At 38.8% G+C, this 23,920-nt stretch overlaps 3 protein-coding genes across 6 annotated transcripts in view; 2 read left to right on the forward strand and 1 right to left on the reverse strand.

Annotated features, from left to right (window-relative positions):
• Window positions 1-10,404, reverse strand: part of wdpcp (WD repeat containing planar cell polarity effector) — an 88,586-nt gene extending 78,182 nt beyond the window's left edge. For all 3 annotated transcript variants that reach the window (XM_085427314.1, XM_085427313.1, XM_085427315.1), the window contains exon 1: window positions 10,201-10,404. The gene's annotated coding sequence lies outside the window, so the exon portion shown is untranslated. The remainder of the gene's footprint in view (window positions 1-10,200) is intronic.
• A 273-nt stretch (window positions 10,405-10,677) lies between these two features.
• Window positions 10,678-17,685, forward strand: mdh1ab (malate dehydrogenase 1Ab, NAD (soluble)). The gene is made up of 9 exons (XM_085427317.1): window positions 10,678-10,849; window positions 11,329-11,427; window positions 11,806-11,902; window positions 13,195-13,370; window positions 13,646-13,768; window positions 13,877-14,053; window positions 15,214-15,327; window positions 16,766-16,855; window positions 17,106-17,685. The coding sequence occupies exons 1-9, from the start codon at window positions 10,697-10,699 to the stop codon at window positions 17,226-17,228; spliced, it is 1,152 nt and encodes a 383-aa protein (XP_085283443.1). The 5' UTR covers window positions 10,678-10,696; the 3' UTR covers window positions 17,229-17,685.
• A 1,568-nt stretch (window positions 17,686-19,253) lies between these two features.
• ugp2b (UDP-glucose pyrophosphorylase 2b) overlaps window positions 19,254-23,920 on the forward strand; it is a 36,433-nt gene continuing 31,766 nt past the window's right edge. Inside the window, exons 1-2 of one of the 2 annotated variants that reach the window (XM_085427360.1) lie at window positions 19,254-19,541; window positions 23,533-23,660. In XM_085427360.1, coding sequence (XP_085283486.1) covers window positions 23,562-23,660 — 99 coding nt within the window. In that variant the 5' untranslated portion in view covers window positions 19,254-19,541; window positions 23,533-23,561. Of the gene's footprint in view, window positions 19,542-20,077; window positions 20,448-23,532; window positions 23,661-23,920 lie in introns of those variants that run through there. The other variant, XM_085427359.1, reaches the window with a different exon arrangement.

Genomic DNA, 23,920 nt, shown 5'->3' on the forward strand with positions numbered 1-23,920 from the left:
TGTGTTCTTTTAGAATCATGACCTATCTTTACTTCCCTTTGACACACACATGGAGTCTTACAGGTTCAGTTATACTTCAAGCTCAGGTCCTCTACCTGAGGCCTGGGAGCTTTTATATAAAGGGAAATTTTACAGCACTCATTTCTGTTGTACATGCAGGATCGTTGGGTCAAGTCATGTCTTGTCAGGCCCTGTATCCTGTTTCCATTGAGCTTGACAGTTAAGAGTAGCACAGGGGCTGAACAGGGCCCCGTGTTAAACACATTCACCCTGCAGTTAGCCCTGTCTGACTTCAAGAAAACAGCTCATCTTTCACATCAAACAGCTATACAAACTTTGACACACCTACAATTCAAAGTTTACCACAATTAGTTGAATAGCTACAGCTGACTGTCAACCATTTTTTCATCCTGTTTTAAACCCCCCCCCCCCCCCCCCCATGTTTCCATTACCTATAATGCCATCTGTACATTTAGTAATTGCTCATCATTATGTGGGTAAGTGAAAAAGAACACTAGCAAAAGCCTTAAGTCTCAACTCCTTTAACAGTCTTTAACAAGTTGGACTTTTAACTATAGGGCCATTATTATTTGCATAAGTACAATTTAAGTATTTGCCATCATGCTCCTGGTAGACACCTATAATATAATACCCACTCACTAAGCAGCTAAATTATTGTCTAGATCAGGGGTGTCAAACTCAAATACACAGTGGGCCAAAATGCAAAACTGGAACAAAGTCGCGGGCTAACATTAATATTTATTGAAAAAAAAATCTTCCTCCAGATATAAGAATGAATCTTTTCTTATGGACTCAAACAAGTGTTGCTGAAAAACTGAATATGGAACAAGCAAAGCTTAATACTAAACAATATATATATTAGCTGTATAATACCAGTAGGCCAGTTCTAATAGTAATTTGGTATGGCTTTGCAGGCCAAATATAATTAGGCTGGGCCAGAGTTTGACACTTATGGTCTAGATGTTCCATGTCACTCAAAAGCATCCAAAACACAAACCTTGCCATCCACAACTTTTCAGCTTTATGCGTGCCAGGCTAAAGAAAGGCTATATACGTACCCATGATTGGTAAAATAATTATACTATACTACTACTACTACTACTACTACTACTACTACTACTACTACTTCGCCTCCACTTTGTGTCACTACCAGTAATTTTACCTTTCATCATTTGAAGTCATCCAATGTCATGGACTTCCTGTGGCATATAAAAACCTAATAGATTTGCTTCAGCCAGTTTGCTTTACAGGTGAAGTCACAACTGTGATTGGTGGAAAGTGAAATTAGTCATTAGCTGTCCAATCAACTTAAAACCAGACTGAGTAAATACAATCCTATTTAAAATAATTATTTAACAGAATAAACAATATTTTTTTCGCTTTACTTGTGATTTTCCTTGAGGGGAAGATCAAAAGCTCTTTGAGGAGTGCCAATATTTTTCTACACTGTATGTGAAACAGTGCAGATGAATCATGTGACTGTGGAAACAAGTTTCCCAACGCCATTCTCTATAATGTGTGACAGAACCTTCCCTTCACCCCCTTCTCTCCCATGCATGCCCATAGGCTTAACGTCGTCTGGGTGGGACGATCCCGCCGGCTCACTGTCGGCACGGCAACGAGTGCTATCCTGGCTAACATCTGCTGCACGACCCGGGGCCACTCAGAATGGGCCTTAATCCCCACACAGCCATGTTGTGGGGGAAAACATTCTTTCCTTTTAGAAAGAGCAGACAAACAGGGACAGGCGGTGTTGCTGGTAACCTGCAGGCAACTGGCCTCTTGGAAGGACCTGGAATGCTGTCGGTTACGTGGCCCCCAATTGTGCCACGGCCCATTATGGCTGTGCAGAGGGGTGTGACCGCCAGCATCGGCAGCAAGTTGCCATCGCTGGTCCAGTTGGATGGATTTGGATTTTGAAGTTAATGAAAGGTGGTGCGAGTGGGCTTGCTGGGGTGGGTCAGAGGGGGGTTTGTGAGCCAGACTTGTTATGCTAAAACAACAGTTGCATTGATAAAAACAAATGTGAACCACATTCCACTCTGTCCTCTCCTGTGCGAGCTTGCCACCACGTCAACTGGCTGTGGGTCCAGGATATTGTTGCTGCAGCATTTCTGGTCATCCTTCAGTGAGTTTTCCATGCGTTGGTTGCCGTCAACAGCAGAGAGAACAGGGAATAAGTTTTCAGTGAGGACCCAATGCACAACATGTGGCAGTTTAGTGCCCCCTTGTGGGCATGGTAAAGAGAAAAGGTGCTCTGGAAGCACATAAATACACCTACAGACACTTCTAGCAAGAATCATTCAAAGTCATAACACGACAAGTGAACAACTCTCCCCTCCGAAACAAGCCGAGCCATGATCCTTCATATTACTGTTTCTGATAAAGATCTTCTCTGAGGAAATGAAGACAGAGCCCCATCAATCAGTCCATCAATTGCTGTGAAATATGTATTTGTCTTAATATAGAGTTTGATTCCATCAAACCCATTTCACGGACCATTTCCTTATGCAAACACCTCTGGGAGAAAGAGGAAGGGAGATTGGCAGAGTGTGAGTGAGGCTTGCTCACAGGAAGAAACACACCTCTGAGGATGGCTCGGTGTGTGTACATTATGAGATTTAATTGAATAGTTCTGCATCAGTGCCAAAAAGTTACGTTAGTGTGTTTGCAGAGGTCTGTGTTCTTATTGATTGAGGGCTTAGTTGTTGTTTTTTTATATCATCATCATCATCATCATCATCATCATCATCATCACCATCATCATTTTCACAGCATGCCAACATAATCAGAGTGCTTCTCAGGTTTCAATCACAGACAGTGAAAGCAACCAGCTCAAGAAATATCAGTACATAGGTAAGCAAAGTTATGACAGTCTTGTATTTTTGATTAGTTTTGTTTTCAAGTCAGACCTTTCTGTAAGTTTCCACTTAAAGCTGTTTTGCCCATTTCAGTTTAGTTAGAAAATGTTTAGCTATAGCTCAGGTTTTTTTTTAAGTTTTAGTCTAAATTATGCAAGAACTGACATTTGTCAGGGCAAGATTTAAGAACCTCAGAACAACACCTCAAACACACAAATTAGAAAATTATAGATGTTACTTTGTGGGTTAGATGAAGCCCAAAATTATGATCATTTTTGTTTTTGGGAGCGCATATGTGAGGATGGATGACTGCAGACCAAATCCAAAGGGAACAAATAAAGTAACCCAAACCTGAACATACATGTTTACTTATACCAAACATGTAGTTTAGTATGGTGACATTTCCTCTACATCTCATATTAGTTTTGCAAGTGCACCAAATCTTTAAAGTTGGGAGGGGGGTTTCTAAATATTTGTTTTGTATTAATTTCACATAAATCAAATGTTTTTACACACCGATTTAGCTTTTATTTGAAAATATATAGGCCCGGACCTACAGCAGTTCAGGTGCAGATAATGGGAGGGAAATATGAAGTTAACATAAATGATTTTTGTGTAGGGGAATTAAAAAATTTGCTGGTACTATTATATTTACGACCATTTAATTAAAATTCAATTAGGATAATTTTTTTATTGTAAATAAAAGATTAAAATCAGTGGAGTCAGGGGAAGAACGTTAATTATCAGTGATTCAGAAGATCTGATCCACTCTATTTTATTTATCACAAAACAAAAGACTGTTGTTGTTTTTTTTACTTTTAAAGCTAAAGCATAAATCGTATGTGGAATGTTAGGTTGAACTTTTAGTAAAAACTACACAATTTTAAAAAAAAAAAAAGTTGAGAACAAATCTGGGTGTAGAATTCGAGCATTCACACATGACCTTTACCCAGCTTCTTTTTAACCATTTGTCTCTCTCTGTTTGCCTTTATGTGCAATGTTACCAGACTTTTAATATTTTATGTCCCACAATCCTTGCTTAGACATTAGGTAATACATTCTACATTAGGTAATCTACCTCACTAACACCATTTCCATGTACCCCTTTTCACAAACGTATGCTCTTCTTATACAGTGCTAACAACCCCAGTATATCATTAAATAATTGCCATTTTCACTTTTTTTCTTAATTGTCCTTACTTGTTTTACTTCACATTTTAAATTGTATTTCATCATATGGGTTTAAATGATGCATTGAATGTGTCTTGTATAATTTGTGTATATAATTGTGTATAATTGGTATGTGTATGTTGTGCAAACTGACCCCACGATTTTTTTTTTTAATCCACACCTTCTTGCTTAAAGCACACGTGACTGCTAACTTTCCTAAACTTTCCTTGTATATTTTTTGGAATAGGTTTAGACAATGCACTGTTGCAAAAATGGTTTTCATGTTTAAGACAACTGAGCAGTGCCGTGTTACGGCGTGGGTCTAGATTAAAAAAGGTCTGAATCCCTTTTCATGTCAAATTCCAGTAAAACTGACAGCTGTTCCCATTCTGCTGCCAGCCTGCTGCAGCAACAAGTGCTTTTGGATAGTCTTCAATACAAATCCATCAGCAGCTTTTTCCAAGTGCTGCGTGAAGAGTCATCTATGACTTACAGGTAAACTGTAGCCATATACTGACATCTAGTGAATTATTATGGTTACTGCAAATAATATCCCAACAGGATGGGGCCACACAAGTTCAAACAACACAGCACCTGCATGCATTACAGTGTGTAGATAAATAATGGAACAAACATCATCTGCTGCATCTGATCTAAAGCTTCGTCAATTAATCTAAGACAGAGACATGACACTGCGGAGACAGATATGCCAACAAGTAAGCAAGGTGATGGCACGAGGATACAGAAATTGAATATGATGAGAGATAACAGTGACAGTGATGTAGTTATCTGCTGCGTATGTGTGCATGTGCACTCGTGTGAATGCAGCCCACTATCTCATGGTGTCTGGCGGTTCACTGTGAGGGCTATTTGGTCTAGCAGCGCAGATAAGAGGGTGATATAGAGGCCGGTGGGTGTGCTGGCTATCAGCCTCCCATGTAACAGGGTCACTCAGGTGTACTATGCGGGGACAAGTGGAGGAGCAGAATAAGGGGAGATAAAGTAGAAGAGGACAGAGCGGGTGGAGATGAGGGAGGTGAACAGGTGAGGGAACAAAAAAAGAGGAGGTGATCGAGTGGACAAAGGAAATGCTGACAAGCACTTATCCAGATTTTGAAATGTACTTTGTATGTGTGGACATATATGTTCATAAAATCTAGACATCACTGAGAGTGATCACACTGCACATGTGTGAGTGTGTTTTTGTGGTTTAAGATTTGTGCATGGGGAAACTTTCACACCTCTATTTTTCTTTCGGTGCTCCGGTTTCACCTGGCGCACACGCACACACACAAACACAGAACATCAGGCTGCTCTGCAAATAAACTGGCACCAGATATTATCATGTGTGCTGCTGCTTTTCTTGGTTTCATTCCGATTTCCTTTTAACAAAGAAAAGTATGCTAATCCCCTCATGTCAACCTGACTGTGGAGACTGCCATGGTAATAAACACGGGAGTGACAGCAACAACAAACTCCTCTGAATATGCGCAGTCATCACGGTCACGTGGCATGTCATTATAAACTTTTGGGGGATTTTGGATGATTTCAGTGGGTCAACAAGTTTGAGGCTGTAGGTTAGCTGAAAGGCAGGTGAATATCCTGTAAACAACATTATCACTGAGTTAGCAAAATATGGAGTTACTTCTAAATCAAGCAGGTAAAAGAAATACAACAAGGCAATGCTGACAAATTTCAGTAACAGTGTGATTTTGACCTAATTCACATAAAAATTAATTATCTCTAATATTAAACAATATTAAAATCACCTGATCGCACAGAGGTATGGAGTGGAACGCATGATATTAATGGCTTAACGGGGTATATTGGGCTTAAAATCAAAGTTTTCATTGGGTCAGAAGTGATACGGTAACTTATGCTGGACACAGACTAGACTGAAGCAGGTTATGCTCAGAGTTTTGATTTAAAAGTCAGCTGCAAATACCACATTTTGACGAAAACTTTTAACTATGCTTTTAATTATAACTATGAACCATATTCAGTCAAAAAACTTTCACTTTGTGAAAATGATATTTGTGTCTTTTTAATGAGTCCAACCTGAATCCATCAAGATTTAATGTTTTTCATACATCAAATGAACCGTTTCTGAGTTCTAATGGGCATCTGTAAGAGGGGGAAATCCATCAATCAATCCACTGAGAGGTAAAATACTTGTATTAACTTATTAATTCACAACAAATTTGCATTATTAGCTTTGCTTTTATTTATAAAGCTTATACAGTTAACAAACAGGAATATGGTTGCCATGAAAAGTTGCCATCTTTGGGTTCGTGGTTTAACTTAAAGCACAGTGCATCCTGGCTCCATCTCAGGTACAGTGGCATATATATCCCCCCCAGAAATCTCACTCCTTCATGTTATAAAATGGGAGGCAAGTGAAGAAAAAAAAAACTATATGTAAATAAGTAGACCATACAATATCTCACTTCTTAAAAAACTAACATAATACTATGCAGACATTGTGTTTAAACAGCAGCCCTACACAAAGCTGTGAAAACCTGTTTGTCCCTTTCCGATATCATTCAAAGACACAAGTACCTTTCACGCAGAGGGGTAAAAATCTTCCTGCACCTCAGAGGAGCACTGCCAGGTTGCAGCAGCTGCTTCAAACAGCTATGAATCAGGCTATCAAATTCAGAGCCTTTTGAGAAGAGAAGCATTGGTGTAGGCCTCTGTCACTAGCAGATGGGGCAGATTTAGGCTTTGGATAGAGAATTGGTGGTGGTTTGGGTTAATCTTGTGCCTTAGGCTTTACAGACACTTTTGGACTGAGGAAAATATGTGAATGTAATTTGATTAATTATTTTGACCCTTGTCCATCAGTCGCTAGACCGCTGTCAAGCAAGATTTCAGCTTTGCAAACTTTAGTCTGCAGCTGTGTGCAATCAAACATTATTGCAATGGAATAATAATTACAAAAATGTATCTTTAAGACAGTAAATTGGTATGAGGAGTATAAGATCGCTTTTCACTTCCAATTCCTATAAGATGATAAAAACAATTTTGCCACAGAAGTATGGATAAAGAATATGTCCACGTATCTGAGATGTTATTGATTGGTGCTGGACAAATTTATCCATTCATTCATCAGCCAAACACGTCTACTCATTGCAGTCTGTCTCTAATGTGGATAAAACTCCTGCTGTGTTTGTTCCAGTGCTTTGTTGCAGTTGTAGTTTACTTACTCAAAACCTTCTGTCCAGTTCCCAAACCAGCTCGATGGAGTTTAAGTCTGGAGAAATCATTTGAAACCTACTGTTTTTCTAGTCTTGGTTTAGGATAAAGTCCTGACCTGAAAGTCTATCCTTTGTTGCTTTACCTTTTCTCACAATTCACAACAGCACAGACTACAGCACTAGTTTAATAATACATCAGCGAGTGTAGTGGTCACACTGCCATTATACAGACAGATGATAACTTAACTTGAATTGCTTCAATTTCAATTTAAAAAAAGGGGGGGAAACTGTGATGTCCTAAAGCTTTTGACATCAGTAAGCCACTTTGTCATCCCTTACACGTCCAAATACGCCTACTCCTATCTACAAATAACCAAAACAATCCCAAATATCAAAAAACGAACCAAAACAAATGTGCTCAAACTATCAATACCTCAATCAGAATAATATACACTCACTAGTCACTTTATTAGATACACATGTTCAACTTCTCATTTGCCCAAAATATCTAATCCGCTAATCACACGGCAACAACTCAGTCCGTTTAGACATAGACAATGGCTGATCTCCTGAAGTTCAGACCATGCATCAGAATGCGGTAGAAAGGTGATTTATTCCTACAGAATCACAAAATTGGATAATATAGGGTTTGTAAAACACTGCATGGGTTGATGAGTCTTAATTTCTGTTTCAACATTTGGACAGTGTGATCAGAACTTGCTGAAAATAAAATACAAACCACCTCATATCACCAGTTCAGGCTGCTGGTGGTGCTTTAACCCTGGAGAACCCATAGGGTCGGATCTGACCCCATGGGTGCTCCAGAGTTAATGGTGTTATGGGATAATGGGAATATTTTCTTTGCACATGCCCTTGGACACTGAGTAAACACCACATCCTACCTGAGCATTGTACCCAACTTCTGAATACACTGGTTTCCTGAGCATAACAGTGAGTTCACTTAACTCAAATGTTCTCCACAGCCATCAAATCTTGAGATGTAGTTCATAAAACACAGTGGTGTTTGGACTGGATCTAAGCCAAAACACCACTTTTGGATTGGTGTGGAATGGGAGCATGACATCATGGATGTGCAGCCAATGGAGAAAATCAAGAATTAAGGCAATTCTGAAGGTAAAACAGGTCCAACCTGGTATTGCGTCAAAAAGCGATTAGGGAAAAAATAAAACTGAATTGAACTGAACAGTTTAAATATATATATCATTTTTTGATATGACTCATTTACTAGCAAAGTGTCTAAAAACAGGGGCTGTGAATGTAATTGGTATTCGGTTTAGTCTGGAGTAAGTCTGATACCATTCAGGTGTAACAGTATCTCATTTGCTTTTTGTTCAAGTCATGTAATGAGCCTGTAATGAAGCCATAAAATATTGATGCTCACGTTCAACCAACCGATCAACTTAAAACAAGATAGCAGAAAGAAACACTTCCCTTCCTGAGGAAGTACAGGTGAGGAGACTCACAACAGGAGAGGACTCGTTTAAAACAGATCATAACTTATATTCAAGCACAATTTAACAATAATGGGCAAATAAAGACACATTTAAAGACTTTCCTTTAAAAAATACTTCACTCTGTCATACCTTGGCTATGATAGGTCCAGACGATTACTTTAAAGGCAAAAAACTACAAAAAGAATTTACATAAAGAACTATTAAGATTATTGTGTTAGCACAACTACAACTGAAGAACAATTTATGCTTAAAAAAATGCAACCTTTCATTTTATAAATTTCTGTTATATATTTAAAAAAACAAAAAAATTGTTAAAAAAAATGTATCTGTCCAACTTCAAAATCAAAAATACACTTTTTATAAGATATTTTAGTTACTGTATGCTATGCTTGGCACAACCCTGCTGCCAATACTTCAGTCTGGAAACGTTGATTTTAAAAGTATTATTCAATAAATCTTTGACCATTAGATTAAAGATAGTCACCCTCATACTAAATACTCATTAAATTAAGACTTAATTTATGTTAACTTAAGCAACTTAAAATCTATCTTAACCAACCTTTCAGTAGTCAACCCTTATTAGGAATTTCAGCATTTATTTTGAAATCTTAAAAATACTATTCATTACAAAGGCAACAGATTAAACACTTGTATGCAGAATGGATATATGAGTTTGAATTTGTAGATTAGAAAAAAAATGTTCAGGTAAACAGAAATGTTTTTCTCAATAAAATATTACTTTGTTATGCTTCGCTTTATATGTATTTAACATAGTGGCGCAAAACAGGTAATTGACAGATGTGAGCTCTGGAACCTAATGCACTGTGACAGTCAAGGATAAATGTATAAAAGGAAGGAAACCTAAATTAATTAATTTTATTTTGGTTACACGGGTAACAAGGTTGCATTGACTCAGTCTAGTCAGAACATACTACAAGGGAAAAATGCTAAATGTATCAAAGAGGTCTGACTTTTAGTTGACCCATATTGTTAACACACAACTCAATCGTGCCATTTCGTCTTTTTTCGGGACGGTTCTGTCTTTTCCCTTCCCAGACTGAATAGGTTTCAGTATCAGGGTTGTGCATATACGGTGGGACAAAATTTGCAGAGGATAATTATTGTTCTGAGTTATTGCTGTATTATAGGAGAAATATGTCAACAAACACAGAAAAACAATAACAACAAAAGATTTATAACGTATTTTAAGTATTTTACTGTTAGTTGACATGCGGGGGGGAGGCTGTTTTGCATTTTAAATATTTTGGGACCACTTTTTCAACTACTAGGTTTACATTTTGTCCCAGTGCAGGTTTAATTTTACACAACAAATAAATGTTCTAGTATTTTGTGCATGAATTGTTTTCAAATTCACGTGAGACAACAGAAAATATCCTGCAATTGTAGAATGGTCCATAACACCGCCGCCATGAAGGACACGGGGATATCGAAAGAAGCAGGTTATTAACAACTCACCTCAATTATCTCATTGACGAGGGCTGCAGCAGTGTCTGTTCTTTCTCCACCCGATTGACTTCAGCGTTTTCTTAAACTTAATAGCTACTACAAAACTTTCATACTGACTGTTCACTACAGATAGATAGCAACTAGCATTAACGTAGACTTGTACGAACTGTACTATACCTCGATATATAAAGATAGTCTCACCTGATCATCTCACTGCTCTGCCAAATTAAATGCACCATCTGTTTGTCTGTGCATCTGTTTGCTAAGCTAATGACAAACTGCACTCACGCTACTAGCAAGGTCGCTAAGCAACGGTAAGCGAATCTTCCAAGGCTATGCTAACCAGCTAGCACAGTAAATATCGATATCATGGAGGAGCCTTTTTTATAGCATTGGTAACGGTACTGCAGTCTGTAGGATTGTTTATTTGCTTGCTAATACCTTTCTTGTTGAAGCTGGCTTATTTATGTAGCATTTGAAAAATACCTAAAAGACTACACAAACGATGAAAACTACAACTACATGGATCCTCAAGCTGCCGTTTGGCGATTGTAAGTGTCGTAATCAAAAGAGCTTAAATACGAGTGACCTCTGGCTTGAGCGACAAGTGGGAGAAACAGAGAAACGTGAGGGACGTCTTGCTTGTCTTGGCAGTATGGTGAGTAGATACAGTAAATATGTTGGTTAACTTATTTTTTTCTGCACTGGAGATTAAACTGATATTCACCCTGCTAATGCAGGAAATTCACAAAGTAAGGTATACGTTGTTTCTAGCTCACGGCATGACGCAGCCAACCAGAGGACTCAAAAGTTGACTTTATTTAAAAAGTCTCCTTTCGTGTCAAAGTCACGTGACACTTTTCTTATTTTGGTTATTTTAAATTGATGCTATCGAATAAGTGTCAAAGATGGCGATGAACCTGATCCCCCAAGTATATACTCATTTGTTATGCAACCCTAAATCGTGTCTGCAGGCACAGGGCTATTTTTGAACTCACCCCCTGCTTTACTAAATCTTTTAGACAAGAATGGACACCCAGCCCACGTGCAGCTCCAGTTAAACTTTCATGCTTGTCTTATGAGAGAATTCAATACTGTGATTGTTAACAGCAGATTTCTTCACCTTGTGTCTTGCAGGCTGAGCCTATTAGAGTTCTGGTGACCGGTGCTGCTGGGCAGATTGCCTATTCCCTGTTGTTCAGCATTGCCAAAGGAGATGTGTTTGGCCAAGACCAGGTAAAGAAGGGTTTTGCCCTGCGCTTGTTAAACACTCAGTTCCTTCTGCCTGTCACCAGGCGCACCCATAAAACTGACAGCTGGGACTGTCACAAATTTTCCAGGTCATATCTGGGATGACATTGCACATACTGTATGTTGTTCCTTTGGAAATTGATCAGGTTACACTAGCTTATTTATGACCGCCCAGATCAACCTGGACTGTCCTTGAAGTCAATGAAGCGGATCTTGTGCCAAGAGCACTTGATCCAATTGGTACATGGCTTAGGCCTTCCCATGCTGTCGCAGAGAACTAAGTCTCCCGCTGACATGTAATTGTATACAGGGGTTATTATGCAATTGCATTTAAATTCAGTTATTTCCTTTTTCTTCTGGCAGCCAATCATTTTGCTCCTGTTGGACATCACCCCCATGCTGCCGGTCCTGGAAGGTGTAGTCATGGAGCTGCAGGACTGTGCCCTTCCACTTCTGAAAGGTAGTCCTTTAATAATTGAGCAATGCCAGTGTGTGGGTTTTTTTTTTTTTTTTTTTTTTTTTTTTTTTTTGTGGTGTTGTTTTTGGGTGTTCTTTTGTTTAGTTTTTTTTGTATAGGCATTTTTTCTTTTTTTGACAAGTGGGATATTTGAGAGCAGAAGTAGCTAAATTATCTTTTTTGTTTTTTTCTTTTCTTTGCTTTCAGCCTTTTCTATTGTTAATAATAGAACTGCCTGTGATACTTCAATACACTTAAATAAATTCTTAAACGACCATATGACAAATGAGATCTGCTGTTCCAACTCACGCTCAATCTTCCCATCGTTCATGAAAAAGAATGCCTTGCTGGAGGCAAACAATGGTGTTTTTATTTTTTTGTTTTTATTTCCATTTATACAGATACCATTTCTTCATGTGTGTGGATTTTTTTATTTATTATTATTATTATTTTTTTGGCAGAGGGATCACCTTGTAAATGTTTTAATCCACCTTTCCTTCTATACCTACATATCCCAAAATATGATCCATGAGCAGATGTTAGCTAATAAGAGGAACCTACACCATTTTTGTTGGAGGTGGTGGTTTTTCTTGAATGCTTTAAAGATTTGGTTTGCACAAATGGGCTCGTTTTCTTGTATGGACCCAGTTTTTTGTTTGTTTTTTGTTTGTTTGTGTGTTTCGTTCCTGCTGTCATGGACTCAGTCATGAGGCGCCACTATGTGCCATCTCCATTGTGACCTGGAATTTTTACTTTGCAATGGTGCTGTCCTTTGCTTTTGTTTGCACGGGGGCTGAAAGAGGCCCCTGTATTAGCCAGCCACGATGCAAAGACAACACCTCATGCACATCAAGACAAAGATAAATGCAGTTCTCATCAAACTGGTCACCATTTTTCTAAATCTTATGACTGCACTTTAGAGTGATGCTTTGTCTCAAACAATTAAAGAGTCAACACGGTAAATGTCAGATGCACAACACAAACAGGAAGGACTTCCTGTGGACCTCATGTTCTTTTGTTATAACAGTTTTAGGGAGTGTGTGTGTGAGCAACTTTTACTCATGCAACTTTTATCAGGAGCTGACACCATGTTCCCATATTGCAGTAAAGATCTGATGTGCCATTAATTTAAAAGGAATTCATTTTTTTCCAATTGTCACATTTGATTTGACTGCTTCCCTTCAGGAACAAATTCCACTATGAACTTAATAATCCCTCTCAAGGTTCAAAGTTGACAAATTGCCAAAGAGTAAAGTACTAAAAACCTATTGTCAATTAATTTTCTCCTTCTACAGAGATCATACCCACTGACAAAGAGGAGGTAGCCTTCAAGGACCTGGATGCAGCCATCTTGGTGGGCTCAATGCCCAGAAAGGAGGGTATGGAGAGGAAGGACCTCCTTAAAGCGAATGTGGCCATCTTTAAGAGCCAGGGAGCTGCCCTGGATAAGTATGCCAAGAAGACTGTGAAGGTAATTAGAAGCATATTTTCTGATGTAAAACACTCCCTTCCTGTCAAGTGAGCAAATTTGAAAGAAACTTCTCAGCCTCTGCCAAATAGAAATGTTTCCTAAACATTTTGTGCTTCTGGGAAAAATGGCAAAATCCTAATGAAGTATTTCCTGATGCCAAAACATTTTTCCCTTCTCGGTGTTGCATAATACAAGTTTGCTCGATTTACTCATGATAGTAATAAGACATAAAATCTGCATGGCATATGTTTTTAAATTGGTTTATGTGTGTTCAGGTGCTGGTTGTGGGAAACCCTGCCAACACCAACTGTCTGGTTGCAGCAAAGTCTGCTCCCTCTATCCCCAAAGAGAACTTTTCCTGCCTCACCCGTCTGGACCACAACCGGGCTCGCTCTCAGGTACAGTCCTCTCACTTCTTTCACTTTCTGATGGTGGTCTCAGACGTTTGGCAGCCACATTGTTAATCTTGGCTGACTGCAAACCTGGCTTTTCTTCGTATCCTGTAGGTGGCAATGCGCTGTGGTATTCCAGCCACTCAGGTGAAGAATGTGATCATCTGGGGGAACCACTCCTCCACACAATACCCAGATGTTCACCACTGCAAGGTCAACATGTCCGGCAGTGAGCTGACCTGCTTTGATGCAATCAAGGATGATGATTGGCTTAAAGGCGATTTCATTACTGTGAGTTATTGATTTCTAGATGAAAGCATGATATTTTATAGCTGGAGTGTACTCGCACTCGGATGCTTTTGGCTGTGCTTGAGAAAAGGCCTATAATATAATCCTCATATTTTACTTCATTGTTCTATCTTTTCTTCATCCTGACACTCCTAATAAGATTAATGGTTCTGAACATTAGTGGTTACATTTGTGGTTTAACAATGCTCTTTTTTTTTTTTTTTTTTCTTTTTTTTTAAATTTGCACAATAGTCAGTTTTCCGGTCACTGTTCATGCGGGCAGATGTCAGTAAGACATGAAGTCCCTTTTTTAGGCTGAGCTGATATACTCACCTGTTTTCCAAGTCTATTTGAACTGCAAAATTATTCATCTGTATAGGCAAACAGTCTAATTTTATGTGGTTATAGGTTTGGAGTTCAGTTTTTCAAATGCCACATTTATTTTGGAGCCTTGAGCACCACTGACTAAATTTAAGTGATAATGACTACAGAGAAGTCAGCCTTGAGCTTGCTCTAAAGACAAACTATAAGCACTTGTATGAGGCCCCTTTTCTGCTAGCAAACATGTAATTTTCCTTCAAGCAAAATATTTTCTGGAAGACATTCAAAAACATGTGGTTGGTTTTTTTTTTTTTTTTTTTTTTTTTTTTGGGGAACCAAAAACCTCAAAGATTTGCAGAATGGTCAAAAATCCTCAGGGTGTGTTTCCAAAACCTCCAAGTCATATTTGTTGGGTCTATCCTGGGTTCTTTCAGGTAGGTATGCCTGAAACAACCCTTACCTAGAAGGTGCTTGTCTCTAATCTTATTCTTCACACATTTTGTAGCAATACCCTATGTTCCTGTCCTTACCTGACAGCTTCACTGTCATGATCAGCTCTCTTCATTACAACAATCTCTGCATCGCTACAAACAGTGTACCGGTCCTTGTGTCAATCTGCCACTTATGAACAAAGGGAGAACACGATTATACCTTGTTGCTTGCAGTGTGCAGCACATGTAAAGCAGATATTTGGGGGACAGTAAGTATAGTAGTAGTAGGCAGGGGCAGCATTTACATGAGTCCAGTTGATAAAGAGAACTGATTCTCAAAATCAAACCTAGTCACAGAGCTCAATAACACTCCTGCATTTTCATTTAATGGCCCATGTTCTTACTTTGCAGACTGTGCAACAGAGAGGTGCTGCAGTCATCAAGGCCAGGAAACTTTCTAGTGCCATGTCTGCAGCCAAGGCCATCTGTGACCACATGAGAGACATCTGGTCAGGCACCCATGAGGTAAATCCTACATCTGTTTGTTATATTGGTCATTTGGGAATTTTTGCATGTTGCACTGTTCTGATAAGAAGTAATTATTCTGACGTTTAAAGATCCATTTTGCACTTTTTACCCCTCAGCTGTAAAAGCCTGCTGGGGTATTGTCATTGGGCAGACAGTGGCATGGACATTCAAGTTTGTGAATGCAATAACTGGAATGGGGTGATGTAGGCTTTTCATATTGATACCATAGGTGCATCTACTAAAAATCTCAGATGAGTTTAAAACTCAAGGTCAAAGGTCCTCACCGAAGATTTTCAAGTTTACACCATAGGTGCATCTGCTAGAACACTGAGGGGTAGCACTGGTGACCACCATTATTTTTGACATGTTAGGATGATGCCCCCTTTGCACCATTGATATTAATTTGCAACTATTTTGACAAACTGTAGGTTCCTAAATCTAACAAGATCCTATACTCAAGATGCACTGTAGCAAATTAGATTATTTTTCATTTATTTATACTTCCTTCATCGTAGCAGAACGATTGAGTTTATAAACTTGGATTTTTTTCCTGTGTGAAAACAAATCAAAACACTAGAAAAAGATACAAGAGAACTCCAAGGACACCAAAATGCATCACTACAAACCACTGAGTATTCAGTCTGGTCACTGGCCAGATGTGTCTGCGGCAAGTAAATGCAGAAAGAATGTCCTGTGTTCTGGACACACTTTGCATTCATTTCACAGATGGTTACTAGTCTGCACAGACCTTTGCACATCTGTAGTACCTGTCTGTCGTTCGTTCGACCGAAATCTGCATTCTACTATACTTGTGAGAACCAGCAGTCACTTGTGAGGACACACAACCCGGTCCTCACATATTTAAAGGCATGTTTGAGGCTCAAAATGTGGTTTTAGTGTCAGGGTAACAATTAGGTTATGGTTAGGTTTAGGATAAGGGTTAGGATTAGGCATTCATTTTTGATGGTTAGGGTAAGGGGCTAGGGAAAGCATTATGTCAATGAGGGTCCTCACTAAGGTGTGTGTGTGGGAGAGGGGGGGGGGGGGGGGGGTTGTTTTTAAAAAAGCTCAAACTTGGACAAACAAGTAGTCGTTGTTTGTTTTTTGTCGTGGTCAGCTCAGGTTCACACCATAAACGAACTGCTCTGGAGTTCACTTGGAACCGTATCAAGACCACTTCCTCCAAAAGGTTGTGGTGCAGTTGTTTTGGTCCACACCTGAGTGCCATTACTGTGTTTTAACCAACACACATGAACCTCACCAGAGGGGTAAAACAAACCAGAGTTTGATTTAAATGGACTAAATGCTGCGGGTGTGAAAACGGCTTCAGATTTCTGACAGGTTACATATGGTTCTATTGTCAGTGATGCAAAGTATTTGGAAAGGCTGCATTTTATTTTAAATTCACTTTTAATGAGGTTTTTTCCTTTTTAAGGGTGAGTTTACCTCTATGGGTGTTTACTCAACTGGCAACTCCTATGGAGTCCCTGAAGACCTAATCTACTCATTCCCTGTCCAGATCCAGGTAAGCCTCGATCTCACTTTGTCTCCATTCTTCTAGCAGCTAGCATCATCTTTTCAGTGCAGCTTAAGACTAGCATTACCCTCCATTGTCTTTTTTTGGATGTGGATTTTATATTGAATAGGGTTTTTGTTGTTTTGATTTTGTTTTGTTTGTTTCTTTTTAAATTAAAGTTTGCATTAAATAAAATTTTGGGGATTTCTAGAAACATTATAGATCAAAGAACAAAACTGAAGGTACTTCTTTTTTTCAGAACAAGACCTGGAAAATCGTGGACAGTCTGGCAATCAATGATTTTTCCAAATCAAAGATGGATGCCACTGCAGCTGAACTGGTGGAGGAGAGGGACACAGCTGTGACTTTCCTTGGAGTATGACTAGAGCCTGCACAGCAGCACTTAGACAGCCTCAAAACTCCAGATGCACGCCTGTGATGAAGCACTCCACCAGCCCCTCCATTACTGTGTGCTTGTGTGTGAGCGAGTTGGTGCTTATGGGTGTAAAGTTGCATTTGTATGTCAAACGATGTGAATCTGATTGTTATTGTTATTCAAGATCACAAAAATGTGTCATACTTTTGACTACATATGACTGGGTAAGTTTAAGTCAAAAGCAGTTGTTGTACGTCATGATGCACAAGTATCACTCACCATAAGTATACAGTACACTGAAACTCCACTACTAGTTAAAGCTCTCTCCATTGTTTTTTTTTTTTTTTTTTTTTCCCTTTATTGATTATTACATGGATCCTTTTTACAGCTAGTGAAGTCCTAAAACACTGGAATATTAACGCTGAGACAATTAAAAATAAATAATTAATAGAAAAAACAATAAGTTGTCTGATTATTGATTTCCATACATGGATGCTGTCATTTTTTTTCCAGGTTTTGGCAATACAAGCCTTGAGTTGGTAAACCTCAGCCACTAAACGTGTGTGTGTGTGTGTGTGTGTGTGTGTGTGTGTGTGTGTGTGTGTGTGTGTGCGCGCGCGCGAGAGAGAGAGAGACACACAGCCTTTTAAAGCACTCACAATAGGCTGTTTGAATCCCCTAGGTTACCAGATGGGCCTCAATGAGTCAATTCTGTTTAAGGATAATTTGATGCAAATGCTCAATTAGTTTGTGATCTGTAGTTGTGTAGTATATTTAACATATTATGTATGTATATAAAGTAACTAAAATTGGGTCCTATTGCAACATTTAAATGGTGTACTAACATTAGTTATGCATGCATATTTTTATTATGTGCTATTTTGCATAGTGAGTAATTTGAGGTGTTTTTGAAAGCTCTGTTTGGACTTCAGTAGTTTTCTGATTTCCTATAGGCACAACCTGATTGTGATGGAGTCAGGACAGATGGGGTCCTGATAAAATATAAAGTTAACTTATTAAGACTTGATATGTGGCTTTATGCAACCATTATTCTATTACAGAGATTATACCTTGTTGCTTGCAGTGTGCAGCCCAGGTAAAGCAGGTACTTGGGGGGACAGTAAGTAAAGTAGTGATTCACTTACAGTGAAATGACACAGTTTCACCAGGCAGGGGCAGCATTTCCTGTTTTATTTTTTACTCAGTTAAAGTATGAAGAGTTATGTAACATCTGCAATTAATAAATTCACAGCTGGTTCACTGAGGATAAGCGTTAAATGGGGCAAATCTACCAAAACAGTCACCACTCCCATATCAACAGTTTCATTTTGGAAATCCCAGTTAAAGTACTCGTTTTAATCTTTACATTAAATTTACATGAAAAAAAAATCATTCGCAGGTGTTTCATAGATGTCACACATGTCAATGTGAACACGTTACTTCTTTTTCTTGATATCACTTATTTCAATATTTTGTATTTATTACACAGCGTGCTGCGAGGAAAAGCCTGTTCTAACGTTTGAGTCTAAGGTTTACTTTTTAGCACCTGGCGGCTCTTTTTTTTGCTTCTCATCCGAAAATACTCTGCATACTCTTTCACGTGATTTAGTTTATTTTGAAAAGTCTCAACGGGATATTGAGCTTTATTGTGAAAGGTTTACGTGACGCGATGGTTTTACCGTCGTTGTTGCTAACGTCAACACATAAATACAGGCGCTTGTCCGTCCGTACTGTGGTTATATTAAATATAAGAGAAAGAGAGAACTTTAATAAATTAATATAGCCACTACAGTGACCATCAAAACGATGAAAAAATATTGCCGTAAACAGTTTATTTTGCGACACCACGAAATAAACGATAGCGCAAAATTAAACGATAGACGTTTTTATATCGTTATATCGAACAGCCCTAATTTTGAGCTATCTTCAATCAGACATTGCCAGAAACCAACATCGCACGTAGCAGAATCCTATTGGCTGTTAAAACCACGCACACAAAAACAGCATTTGTCATTGGCTCCCATCCTCCCTCGGCGTTCCGATTCGTCGTTGCCTAGAATGGCACTGGAGTGTAAAATATCTTCAAAAACTATCCGATCACCTTTTTAACTTCTGCACCTTTTTTGTACGTCCTGTGCTTTTTTTTTAACACCCATTCAGCGATGTCGAAGGGCAGCAGAAGCGGCTTGAATTAAGGTGTAAATAAAACACATACATATTTTTGTGTACCCCGCTGTCTCCTCTGCTGGATCTCTGTGGTCCTCCAGACCTGCAGGACCAGGCCGACCCCATCGACTTTTCTTCCGCCAGTATTCTACAGTAAGAAAATGGCTTCAAATGTGTGTGTATGACGTGTTTCCCTCTCTACATTAGCCATCGGTAGGACTCCACACGCGGCTGGTGTTGAGGCGCTATGTCCGGGTTTTCTTTTTGACATTTTTCAGCTGAGAAAGGTCGTTCCTCTTCCTCCTCCAGTGTTACGTTCACGGCACCGTTGTTGATTATAGTTGTCTCCTTGCGTGTGGCTTGTTTGTGGAGGGCATAGCGTTCATCTCTGTCTGTACATCACTCAGTCACTAATTCATTTCCGCAGGCAGCAGGTCATACAGACAGCGTGACTGTACCTGTGTGCCCGGGTGTGTCTTTGCACATCTCGCCGGTTAATTATTGACGGCGTGTGTGTTAGTTGACTTTAAAAATCCCTGTGGCAGCCATAAGGTGATAAAAATGAAAGCACTCGAGGGGGAGGGGGTGAGGCGCTGGGGGAAAGAAGTGTCCAGAGGTTGTGAGACACAGTAAGGATTTGTGACGTGGTTGCAGGGTTGGGGCAGGGGGAGAAATACGGGCGGTACGAGCAGTAAAAGAGCTGGGTACATCGGATCCAACTTCACGTTGAAGGGAGGACCACTTGGCTGGTGTCCAGAGAGATAAGTGTGGTCGGATGAATGTGTCCTTGTTTTACTCGCAGGCACAGCGTCTTATCCTTTAAAGCTTCAACGCTGGATCGATTTAAAAGGCTTGGGCACCAATGAAAGAATGACCAGTCGGATGATTTAAGGATACCTCAAGGAAACTTTTAATATTATTATTATATATATTTTTAAATCCATTCACCGGATGTTTGCTCAATGACATCTTGTTTTTTCTGGGATACAAAACTTAAAGCGTGTCCACTATTATTTTAAACACTACTTGGCAGCTTAACCATGGCACTTTATGTCGAAGGTAAGTGATCTCTATTTTACTAAAATTGTGACTCTAGGAGAGGGAGGCTTAAAGGATTATGTTTATTTTTTTTAACGATCTATGTGTTTTTTCCTGTTCATTTCAGAACATTATTTACATCAACTTTAACATATGAGAAAGTGTGATTTATCACATTTTAATTTTAATCACTGATTATTAAAAAAATAAATAAAAATCCACTCTTTGCCAGACTGTTACAGGTTTAGTTGAGTTTACCATCATTCATTTGACCAATAAGAAAAGTTTTTTTTTTTTAAATTTCATAAATCTACTATTATTCCTAAACCTTTTAGTAATCATATTAAATAATCTTCACTACTATAGTAGAGTAGCCCCACTGTGATAAAATAAGCAATAGTGTGATAAATGTATGTTTAAGTCAATAAACGAATGCATTAATAACTGTGAGTAATTGTTAACTGATGCCTTCATGTGAAAAATGAGGCCTTACGAGTCTTCTTTACATAATCTTTAGTAGATTACCAGTAATCTGTCTGTAAGCAAGGTCTTCTTGGGAGACAGTCTGCTCACGGTTTTCTAGTTTACTCACTGGTTTCATTCAGTTCCTCCTTAACATGAACACACAACCTTGAACTGCTTTATAGCAGTTATAAACACAGTTGGGATTTTTTTTTTCATCATTGGTATCATTGTTCTGCTGACATGTGGTGACTCAAACACCTCATTGTGATAGTTTACACAAGTTTCTGCTTCTAAAATGCTATAATTAACTGGTTGGTTAATGCTGCAATACTTCCCATGAAAAGTGAGAGTAATTTTGTCCAGTAACACTGACACCTGATTTCGTAAATCTTTAAATGGTGTTAAACTGTTTCCCTTTGCTACTGTCTGCTATTACAGTATGTCGTGGTATTTGCCATTTGGCTTCAAAGTTCAGTTTCCTGTTGTCTCTGTGCCAGGAGCAGTTGATTGTTGTGTTGTAAGGTCACTTAAGGTTAGTTGCAGCGCTACTTGGGAAATTGGCAATAAAAAGTCTGAAAGGCAGGATATCAGGAATTAATAAGCTATATCTCACAGCAGGTTAATGATTTCTAACGTCTTTATATACTCATATGCTTTTCATTTTTTAAGTAATAACAATAAATGGTACTATCAAGGCGTTCTCGGTGAATATTATTATTTTTGTCATTGCCATTCATTATATTTCAGCTACAGTTCATGTAGGTTTTTTTAATAACTTCAGATCTTTATTCTTGCTTTTGGTTTGTGGAAAAGTGAGTTTCTATTGTCATATTTACCTTTTTTGACAATGTGTGTCACATTTTGCTTAACAAGCAGTGAACATGTTTAACTGCTTTTACTAATGGACCATAACAACAATTAGGGTGAAAATTGCTGTGCTAGCAGGTATAATTGCCTTGTCTCTTTGTATTTAATCAAAGCTTTTTAACTGGTCAGTGTTTGGTTTTATTGGCACATGCAGAGCTATTGTTTACCTTGTGCTCGATGTTAACAGATGGACTGATATTTGATAATCATTTCTTAACAAAAACAACATAAACTGCCATTTTAGAGATAAATTAGCCATAGATTAAGTTGATTTAAAATACCAACAGCATAGAACCTGTGTTGGGCATGTTACTGTTAAAAAAACTGTTTTCATAACTATCTTAAAGCTATATTTTCCTTTTCTGAATTACAGTGATCTGCTGTAACTTTAGATGTAATTACCTAGCTGTCATTTTTTTTTCCTGTGATGCAAGGAAGTTACATTAAAACTCTGCTTGAGACTCTCAAATACCTCTCACAGTCCAAGGTTTAGTTTTTTAGTATTGTTTACTTATCTATGGAACAGATTGCTAGACACAAGCTAACATAATCACGAGGGTGTCGCTGCTTGGAATAACGGGTGCTACAGTGACTCTTTAAGTATACCTCAACCCTTATACGTCAAGTCTAACTAGAAGCATGACAGCCCTCCTCTTAAATGTCATTGCTTTTATCATACGGCGCAGATGGCTGTTGACTCAAAGACTGTGCCCATGCTACAATAATGGTACAAGAGCCTGTGTTTACTTCTTTGTACATCAGTCACTCAGGTGTTTCCATTGAGATCAGGGCTGCTGTTGATTAAACTGAGGATAAAATCGTTTGGTCTAAAATGACTGCAAGTAAAAAACAAAGCAAAAAAAACCCCCAGCATTTCAGTCTGGTTGTATTCATTGACGATTCAAGGAACACAAGGTGTCCATGTGCTATAGAGGTTCTTGGTGCGAAACAAGCCCAATTCATCACCCCCTGTGCTTCGCAGTTGGTATGAGGTGTTTATATGGAGGCAAGTTGAGCATTTTAGCAAAAGTGGGGCTGCGCATTATGTCCAGACGTTTCCACTTTGGCATCATCCTCTGAAAGGACATCATTCCAGAAGTCTTGTGATTTGTTCAGATGTAACTTTACAAACCTGAGTTTATGTGCAAGTATGTTAAAAGCTAAAAGTTAAAAGTGCTTTAACGCTTCAGACTATTTTTTTCTTTTACTGTTGGATCTGTATGATGTCAGAGAGAGGCGATATCCTTAATATGGGCTTCTCAAGCACCCATTGGTGGTCTGTGGGTGCTATACAGTGCTTGCATGCTTACATCTTCATACTGTAGCTACTACCAAAAAGGAAGCCGTCTGGCTACATGTAGAAATTCTGTCCATTAAACACTATAAACAGAATCAGGGGCGAAGGGCATTCAACCTCTTGATTTGATTGGCCAGTTACGCTTTAGATGGACTTATCTTTTCTGCACATTAAGGTGGGGTTTTTAACTGGCTACAAAAGAGGTAAGAACTGAAATAATATATTCAGCCTTTTTTTTTTTTTTTTTTTTTTTTTTAAAGTGGGTTAAAGTTTTTGAGCCAGGAAAAACCTTACAGGAATTTATGTTTCTATGTTGCGTAATCAGACATAATTTTATCACACACAAAAATAAACAATGAATAAAATCAGCAAAAAATCGAGAAATGTTTCACTCTGAGGATTGAGCATATGATACGAATCAAACACGTTAAAACTGTCTCCCGTCTCACTCCGTATCTCACCGTCTTTCGTGTTTAGGTCTGAGTAAAGGTGTGGCTAACGGAGGGATGGCTCAGTTCCAGGAAACGATGCGGCAGCAACTGGAGAGCTCCATGCACGATGAGCTGAAGAAGCTGCTGGACACCACCACAGGGGCTGAGCGAGAGGTACACAAACTGTCTGCTTTGCTGTCTTTCTCCCTCCCTCTCTGACCATCTGGTTGTGATTCAGAGGGTGGTGGGGTCACAATGCTGGGAAAACACAAAAAGTGACACATACTGGAGCACACTGCCAAAAAGGGTTCCACCTACATATCTCATAACATTTTAGCAGCCAAACTTCTTAAGCAACATTCGCCCATTTTTGTCTGGTTTTATTCAGACATGATACGTCAGCAGAGGGGTGCAGGCCCTAAGAGACTAGGCAG

Source organism: Rhamphochromis longiceps, linkage group LG13 (genome assembly GCF_057381845.1).
Source record: "Rhamphochromis longiceps isolate RC_006_pf linkage group LG13, R_longiceps_female_GT1.1, whole genome shotgun sequence".
In the NCBI taxonomy this organism is placed as follows: domain Eukaryota; kingdom Metazoa; phylum Chordata; class Actinopteri; order Cichliformes; family Cichlidae; genus Rhamphochromis; species Rhamphochromis longiceps.

Excerpts from the sequence above, each read along its gene's own strand:
- mdh1ab (XM_085427317.1), top strand. The coding sequence starts at position 10,697 with ATGAAAACTACAACTACATGGATCCTCAAGCTGCCGTTTGGCGATTGT. Across the intron at positions 13,371-13,645 it reads ATGCCAAGAAGACTGTGAAG|GTGCTGGTTGTGGGAAACCC; the intron begins GTAATTAGAAGC and ends ATGTGTGTTCAG. Across the intron at positions 14,054-15,213 it reads TTAAAGGCGATTTCATTACT|ACTGTGCAACAGAGAGGTGC; the intron begins GTGAGTTATTGA and ends CTTACTTTGCAG.